At 42.4% G+C, this 9,082-nt stretch overlaps 1 protein-coding gene across 1 annotated transcript; it reads right to left on the bottom strand.

Moving 5' to 3' along the window:
- Positions 1-369: 369 nt before the first annotated feature.
- DMRTB1 (DMRT like family B with proline rich C-terminal 1) lies at positions 370-8,441 on the bottom strand. The gene is made up of 4 exons (XM_060277469.1): positions 8,009-8,441; positions 5,644-5,870; positions 3,354-3,522; positions 370-461 (listed from the first exon to the last, which is right to left on the bottom strand). The coding sequence occupies exons 1-4, from the start codon at positions 8,439-8,441 to the stop codon at positions 370-372; spliced, it is 921 nt and encodes a 306-aa protein (XP_060133452.1).
- Positions 8,442-9,082: the final 641 nt, after the last annotated feature.

The raw sequence follows: 9,082 nt of genomic DNA on the forward strand, positions 1-9,082 counted from the left end.
ATGGAGACCATCATTAGCACATAACAGGTAACAAAAGCTGGCAAGCCTAGAAATGGCTAGAATGTCCACTTTCACAACCACAGGCTGGGAGGTGGTGTGAAGATGTGACCAGACACAACTTTGGGGATCGCATGTACTTCTTGAGCACATCAGATCGCCTACAGTTGAATTGAGCCTGCATTAACTTCCTGCCCACTTGCATGTCAGAAACAGACTATGAAGATTCGTAAACTTCCACTTTGGCACTAAGGCACCAAGCAGTGGAAATTCCTGTGTGGATAGCACCTGATAGACCAAATGTTGTGAACAATACCAACCCAAATACTGACATGACCAGTCAGTAACACGAAACAAAACAAAACATCACTTTCAGAATGGCACCACTGAGGAACATTTTCCACTGGCATCTTCCTGAGAAGATGGCAGGCTGCGTTCAGATATCACTCCAGAATCCTGGCTATCTGCAGGTGTAGCTGAAATACAGAAGCAGAAGAACAATCCAGTGATTTCAGGTTCTTTGTGTGAATCTGCTCTTTACAATTAATCTAAGGAATTCTCTGTTTGTTTTAATTTCATGCCCATTTTTTATGTTGAATCATACAAATACCAGTATTTGAAATACAAATAAGCTTATCACCTCATGTTATTATAGCTTGTATCTTTCTAGTTTCCAGATTGTGGCTTATTAGATCAACTCCCCAATACTACTGCAAATATTCAACTATTACTTTACTCTATGTAGTCTACAAAGATGCTATTAAATCCTTAAAAGTTTCAAACACCCCCCCCCCCAAATTAACAATTCTAAAGAGTTTGAGATTAATTTCCAAGTAGTTTGCCCTCTTGTGGCTACTCAAAAATTAAACATCAGAACTTAAAACTCCAAAAATCATTTCCACATCCCACTTTCATGCCATAGAATATGAGAAAAGAATAGAAAGATTGGCTTTGTTCCTTAAAAATCTGGGGTGGTATCTGACTCATAGCCTGAATAGATTACTGAAATTAATGGATTTGTTAGTCTGGGTCATCTATGAGTATGCCTTAGAATTGTCCGTCAATGATATCTGACTTTCTGTAAATCCATTTGGCTAAAGATACATATGACTAAATCCACATATGACTAAACCAGATAAAGATACTTGTGAAAGCAAGGGTTGAAGGACCATTTCACTACTAGCAGAAGTGTACCTGCCACACAGCACTATCAGCTAGATCCATTAGAAAAAAAGCATCTTGGAAGCAAAGGAGTAGAATACACATATGTATAGTGCTTTTACAAAATGAACTTTGTTCCCATGTTGAAGTTAGAAGCTTTTCAAAACATACCTTCTCAGCTTGAGACAAACTGCTGCTAGGAAGAAAACATTTTTTCAGTTTTCAGGCAACCTAATTATGTACACAAAACAGTATGTGGTGCTTCAGAGTATGTATTTAGGTCACATAGTTGTGAGTGCTTCTCTGCATCAAAAACAAAGCACATGTATAGGGAAAGAGTTTCAAGTCTAGCCTTTTTTTAATGTGCTAGCTTTTCATACATAGGATTTTAAAAAACAACAACAGGTAGGCATGAACATACAAATAAGAGCTATTTCATGAGTTATTTCAGCATGATTCTATCAACCATGTTTGTGGCAGAACAGGAAAAATAGTTCTTCAAAAGTAGTTCTTCTGAAGGGAAGAGTTAACTCTTGCTGGTTGGTGAATGTTTGAAACTGTGGGAAATGTTTCTGTATCACAGCTCTGAGCCAGCCAAAGGTTGCCCATAGTATGCTTGATTTTCCCCTACACTGGGCTAAATGCATGAAACCAAGAAAGGTAAACACAACACTTAAGGGGTTTTTGTGTGTGTTGTTTTTCCTTTTTTGTGTGCAGTTTTTCCTTGACCTTACGAAATCTGAAAGCAGCTATTAATTTATATTTCCACAATTCAAGAAGAAAAGCAAACAGGAGCTAAATATTTTAAGAAGGACCATGCTAGAGGGAAGTGCTATAGCTCAGTGGTAAAACACACCCCACATGGGCAAAAGGTTATAGGTTCAATGCCTAGTGTATCCTGGTAATGGAAATATCCTGCCTGAAACTCTGGATGTCAGCATAGCTGCCAAGTCTCCCGTTTTTCGCGGGAAACCCCCGTATTTTGTTACCATTTCTCGCTGTTAACCCAAATTGATTATATCCCATAAATATCCCGTAAAGCTCCTGCTGGCGGCCATTGGACATGCGCAGAAGCGATTTCTGGTGCCCAGACATGCAGACACCGGCAGCCTGGCACCGGAAGTCGCTTCTACGCATGCCTGGACATGCGTAGAAACGACTTCCAGTGCCGCACCGCCGCTGATCCCGGATTTTTCAATCCAGGAGTTGGAGGGTATGGATGTCAGGGGCCCTCCGTACAGGGAGCCTCCTCCCCTCTTGCTGACCAGCACTTCGCCCAGTGAGAGCAGCAGCAGTGGGTCAGGTGAGGGAATCGGGAAGTGAACAGGACAGAGGTGTCAGGGCTCAGCGATGTGGGAGAGCCCTTGCGCTGCCAGGACCAAGAGGTGGAGGGGAACAGGCAGCCCCTTCTGGCGCCCGAATTAAGGTGCACCACCAAACGTAAGGTTGGGAGGAGGCGTTTCGGGGTGCCCAAACTCTTATGCTGGCCCCGCAGCCGGAAACGTCCACTCCCGGATTCTGCGAGTGACTGAGCGGTCATGTTTTCCGCTATCTCTGCACTGTAAATACTATGCACAATAAAACTCTTAAAGACAGAGCGGACTTGGGCGTCTTTACTCAAGAGTAGCTGCAACAACACCCTTACACTGGAGAACAGCTGCCAGTCCGTACAGAGTACAGGCGACTCTCAACTTATGCAGGAGATACATTCCAGGGATAGTGCATAAAGCGTAAATTGCATATAATCAAAACACATTGAATTCAGTGGCAGGTGGGATTGCTAAAGTCTTTTTTCTACTGCTTTTAGCTGTTCTTATCCATAAACTGCCTTGAGTCCCTGTCAGGGAGAAAGGGAAACTATAAATAAATATATAATCATTGTCATCTTCGGGACCCTCCCACCAGGTCTGACCCAGGCGGTCCACTCCTGTCACTATTCATATCAGATTACCAGCAGGATACTTGTCACGTGGCGTCCTTTCACACTGGCCAACCTCCATGGAATTCCCCAACAGACATGCTGGGATGGCGTATCAGCATTCATATCAGGAGTCTTTTAGGATAACGTATCCTAACCTAATGCCATGCTTACCTCACTGTAAGTCATGTGAAAGCTGTGGCCCACACACTTGTCTTAGTTGTTATTTATCCCCTTCCTGGCTGGGTGGACAGCCACAACACACCTGCTACGCAACCAACGGAACCTTTTGAATGCTTACCAGATGTTTCCTTTGCAGCTTCAGCCACAACATTCAGTGAGAGAGGTGGCGGAATGTAGTGAATCCCTGGCACAAATCCCTGAGGTATAAAAGGTGGAAATGGAGTGTAATAACCTGGACAAAAATCTCCACCTACATCTTGCATCTGCGTGAAGGCAAAGAGACAAAGGTATTTGGTTTCAGTTTGAATACATAAAAAGGCAGAAGGCTAAGACAAAATGTGTTTTGTTATCATATAATTCTGAATTGTTTACAAAGATTTATGTGTAGGTTGACCAGGAGCAAAAGAGGTCACTGGTTATGCTCTACTTCCAGTGTCAGATATAGGATACCTCTGAATACCATTTGCTAGGAATCACACGTGGGAAAAGTGTCATGGCACTCGGGACCTGCTTGCAGCTTCCATCTGGCTGGCCACTGAAAGAACAGAATGCTGGAGTAGATGGGCCTTTGGCTTTCCTTATGAACTTATGTCCAGGGTCCTGCAGCTTTAATAGTTGTGCAGAAGAGGGGAATTCTACAGCTGTGGCTTGCATTACAAGCTGCTACTGATAAATTACAGGAGCCCTGTCCTTTTTGGCACCTAGCTACCGTATTCCAGATTGAGTGGGGAAATTATGGCAGTTTTCATCAGACTGGGAAGCCATTCTGCACTTACATTTTCATACCATATCCATTTACAGGGTCCTGGGCTTCCATTCAAGTGCAAAACTGTGAACATGGGCAAAGTTCTCCATGTACATGTGCCCTAACAGGAGCCAGTTGCAATATGTACTTTAAAAAAATTCCCCTAAAACCCCAAGGGAATTATTAGTTCAATTATCTGGCAGGTTCAATTTCTGATGTGGGTTCCTCTAGTGTAGATACCTTGAAACCACTTCTGTCAAATTCTGTCCGATTTACTTTCACTTTGAAGAAACAATTATCAGTGTATGGATACACTATATTTTGCGCCAACTAGGAGCTGGGTATTTCAAATGAGGATCATTTCTGAGTGAACCACCAAATATGTACCCCACCGAAAGCAAAGGAGAACACCTGAACTTGGATGCACATATCTGTTAAAAGTAGCGGTTAAATCACATTTAGGGTACTTCCACACCTGGCATTTTGTGTGCGATAGTCATGCTTTGTTCACTTACTCTTTACAAGACAGCTACACAGCTGTTGCATTGTATTTTTCCTGTTCTGCTGTCTTTCCTCAGAAGAACAGACATACACTGAAATGTCTGGCTTTATTATTCAATTGATTAATCACTTTCCACAAGGCATCCTGATGCCTAACAGACACCTTTTTCAGAAGAACAGTAGAGTAACAACCTTCACAGGTGTGGATGCCCTTAGAAGTACTTAAATATTTTTTTTAGAACAGCAATATTTTCCTGTGGGCATTGATCTATCACAACATATATATGCTGTTACCATTGTAGTGGAAACAATTTTAGCACTCTGCTTATCTTGTTTTTTAATTGATATTTTAATTAGCACTAAAATGCTTTTCTGGCTTTATTTTTTTATGAAGTAAAAACCCCTTTGTGGTCAGCACCATTTTAGCAATGTGGTTAACAGCGGTGATCAGGAAAGATTTTTAGTTTTTATTACCACTATAATACCGCTTTGATTAAAAGTAAATAACCATAAAATACACACTGGCATTAAATATTGATTCCAAACTAAGCAAAGTGCAAAAATGGCACCAACTACAAAGGCTGTATTTATTTTTTCATTTAACAAAATTTATAGACTGCTTTATCAGTATAACAAATGTATGCTTCGCTTCCAGTAGCTGCTCACATGATTTGGACCTTCTTTTCTACCCACATCAGCTGTTTCACATCCAGTGATGAGGATGGAACATAGCAGGTCTATACATATAGTAATAGTGTAGAAAGTCAATTCCAATTGTAGCTTACAGCAGAAAAGCCATGACTGGATGGTGCTAGGAGCTGCCTGTCTGGAAGCTCACTCCAGTGTGTATCCAGTTTGTACAGTTCCTAATAGTAGCCTATCTAAACCACTCCCAGAGATATTATCTATATTCAGGACCAGGAGTTGGAAAGGTGGAAAACTCAATAAAAGTACTGTAAAGGGACAAGTTTTGTATAACCCTGAAATTTACCGCTTTTTTGTTTTGTCTACCTACAATGCAACCAGAGGCAAAGGGTTTTCTTTCTTTCTTTCTTTCTGCAAGTATATTTCAAGACCTGAGTTCCTGCATTCAAGCAGAGCTTGCATTAAGCAGCATTATGGATAAAACATCACTTACTGGCATAGAAGCAACACCTCCTGGCCCATGATTGCTAGGAAAGTGCCTGAAACCTGCTTGCAGGGGTAAGACGGAGGCAGGTGAAGGGCCTCTGTAGCCTGTTTGGTTGATAGCAAATCCAACAGAAAATGGATGGTAAGGGTACATCCCAGAATACCCAGGATACACTTTGGGAGGCTCCCTCTCCACAGATTCTGGGCCCACAGCGGCACATCCTTGAGGCTGGTCTACAGAGAAATAGAATAGTTGAACGGAATAGTGTTATAAACAATATATGTAAGATTTCCATGTATTTTAGCATCTTGAAAATGCTGTGCTTCCACTATTTGAACATTCATGAGTAGGTGCTTTTTAGATATCCTCCCAATGTTGTAGGAGATGATTATCCAGGACCAGTTCTGTGCAGCTAAGAGGATGCTTAAATTGCCAAAACGTGGGGAGAAGGTCATAACTCCACTGCACTGGGGCAAATTGCCAGGTCTGTGGGAAAGAACCTCACAATTGGGTTGTAACTACATAGCTGGGTTCAGAGTGTACTTAGGGGTTGGTGAAACAGGCCTTCGCTGGAGGTGCAGGCATGGGCCCAGGGAGAAGCAATAATCACCCCAGAAATCTTTCTCCAGCTATCTGTGTAAAGTTGTGAATTTAGACAAGAGCGGGGAGCTGAGCTGTGGGAGAAATGGCAAGGTGGAGACTGGAATGTGTCGTGGTGAGATCAAAAGTGGGACAAGCTTCCCATCCTCATTGCACCACGGAACAAAGGCATGCAGGAGTTTTCACCCTTCCTCCAAGCCTCTCACTCACTCTGGTCACTTCAAGTACTTGGGTACCATAAAATGCAGCAATTTCTAATCCGGCTATTATGGTAAAGTCAGTTTTTTTTCTGGGGATGGCGCCACCAACACAGCTCCTTGCGAAGGGTGCAAAAGACCCTAGTTACGCCTCTGGCTGGGTTATTAAATGTTCTTACAACTATGTAGAGGTACTAATGGATAAACAGCTCCCACCCAGCTGGAGAATGTCCAGAGACACCATTCCTAGTCACAGATTAAAAGATTCTAGACACCATGTAGTATCGAAGCAAAGTTAAACACTACCAGGGCTTCTGAATTTGCAGCACTTGTGGCTGGAAGATTTATTGGTATTTCGAAACAAAACAAAACAACCTGATGCATTTGAAAGCAAGCACACAGGTTTAATGCTAAGTCTAAATAAAAGAATAACATGCAGGCTGTTTTAATAGTGTTTAGTACACTGACAAACCAGTAGATGGCAAATCACAATTAAAGATAGCACAAAACAGAGATAATAGAATTAAACAGCTAGAGAGCATGTTGAAGTCATATTAACCACATATTTTTTAGAACTGAACCAACATGTTCTGAAAATTTAAAACTGAGGAAAATTGCAGAGCTTAAATACAACATTTTGCAACATATATGTTCTTGAGAAATTTCTTTTACTTACAGCTTGTTTATTTAAGGCAGTATTGCTATCAACTTGCTAGAGTTAACATTTTCTAAACTTCATGTTGTTAATTTAACCCTTAAATTCAATAATGAGAAAGCTGACCAAAAAAATATAAACAAAATAAAAAAAGTCCTTCCAGTAGCCCCTTAGAGACCAACAACGTTTGTCATTGGTATGAGTATTCTAAGTATTGTAAAATAAAATTTATTTTTGCAAAGTTAGATCTTGATTTTCCCCCTCCCAAAATTCACTGCAGCTCTAGATATTTGTAAAAGCAGCCACATATGAGGCCCACTTTCATTGCAAAAATAAATTTTCATAAGATGACAGTCAAATCCCAGGCTTGCTTTTCTCTTTTATATTTTATGCACCTGGTCCTAACAAATCTGGCAGTAACTTCCCAGTTTATTTGCACTGGCTGTGATATATTCCCCTTGCTAAAGGAGATGTCTGTAAACTACAACAAACTTCATTTTAAGTCCAGACTCTGGGCTAGTCTTGTTGCTCTATTGGCAATTCAGTGCTGTGCAGGGCCTGCTGCAAGCTCATTTCACTCTTAAAACAAAGACCGGCTGCATAGATTTGTGGGGTGGCTTTTCTTTCTTCTCTTTTCTGCAACAATGAAACATGGTCAAGCAGCCTCCAAGACTAAATTCCTGCAGCTACAAAGTCCTCAAGCAGGATATGGAACTGCAAAATTAATAAATAAGTCCATACTATCTTTTCAGGGAAGAAGAAATCCCAAATAGCACAATTGCCAAATCTCAACAACAGAAAACAGAAATTATTGAGGCAGAGCAGGTGGAACATTTGCAAAGGTGCATATATGCAAAATAAATAATGGCTATGAACACATCAGCCTGTTTGAAGCATTGCTTTAAGCTGGGCCACATACCTAAGTCTATGAAGGTTGGAGAGCTGGGTTTGGGTGGTGTCCTGGCAGTCTTTGTCCTCGTACAGTGGCTAACTGCTGCAGAAGTCACCTTAGCTCCTTCCTGCACAACAGACCCCTGGGTGTGGGGTTCTGAAAGATTCAGCCTGAAGCACTTTCTGCCGCCACCTGTGGCTGCCACCTGTTCATCGCTGCGACTGTGCTGACCAGGTGGCAACATTTCCCTGAGTGGGGAGTCCGGTCCCTGCCTCTTCAAGGCCTTCTGCGCAGCCATGATCTTCTGGCGTTCAGTAATGAGAGCACATTTTTCACATGGGCACTGCTTCCAGCGGCAGTGGCCTGCATGGCCCTTCACGGGTACCACAAAGCCGTGGTTCCGGCAGCGTGAGCATTTGGGGGCCCGGAGAGACTGAGCAGCTGCATCTTGGGACTCCATGGCAGGCAACTGTTTGCAGCCCCACCACGCCAAAGCAGCAGATCTGAATCTGCTCTCAGAGGCTGCAGAGAATAGCTACAATATAGCTAGTAAGCCTGGGCCTACAGAAGGGGAGGAGTTCTGCTCCAAAAAGAAAAGAAACGATTGGCCAGCCCCCAGAATACAGTAGAACTCCTGTAGCAGACTTCAACAGAGTAATGGGTGGGTGGGTGGGTGGGTGGCATTGCATATCCTCAAAACCCTTTGTTTTTAAAATCAAACCTCAGATTCAAACACAGTGTTCTAAGCTTGCTGACTCCCTTCTCCCTCTGTCAGAAAGGAGGTGGGACTTTTGGTTTAAGGACTGCAGGCGATTGCTAACAGAAGATAAGGAACTCAGTCTTCCAGTGGTCCTGCAATAATTTTTCTTAAGAAGCAGGCTGCTCAGTTTTGAGCTTTAACAGGACATGAGGGGAAATAGGAATTAATTGCTCCCAAAAAGGGGGTCCCAGCCTCATAGGGAGGACTGGACCCTAGGAAGGAGCGCGGGTGTTTGAGGCTCCTCTCCAGTCGGGAAAAATGACAGAGACCACACCAGGATTCAAGAAAGTCTGATCTTTTATTTAAAAGAACAGAAGACTGTTGCAACAGGGTGTTTCTCT

This window comes from Zootoca vivipara, chromosome 7, assembly GCF_963506605.1.
Source record: "Zootoca vivipara chromosome 7, rZooViv1.1, whole genome shotgun sequence".
Classification (NCBI taxonomy): domain Eukaryota; kingdom Metazoa; phylum Chordata; class Lepidosauria; order Squamata; family Lacertidae; genus Zootoca; species Zootoca vivipara.

Coding starts and splice junctions, on each gene's coding strand:
- DMRTB1 (XM_060277469.1), bottom strand. CDS start 8,441: ATGGAGTCCCAAGATGCAGCTGCTCAGTCTCTCCGGGCCCCCAAATGC. Junction 3,523..5,643: donor GAGGTGTTGCTTCTATGCCA/GTAAGTGATGTT, acceptor GCCTTCACGCAG/ATGCAAGATGTAGGTGGAGA. Junction 462..3,353: donor GCATTCAAAAGGTTCCGTTG/GTTGCGTAGCAG, acceptor CTACACCTGCAG/ATAGCCAGGATTCTGGAGTG.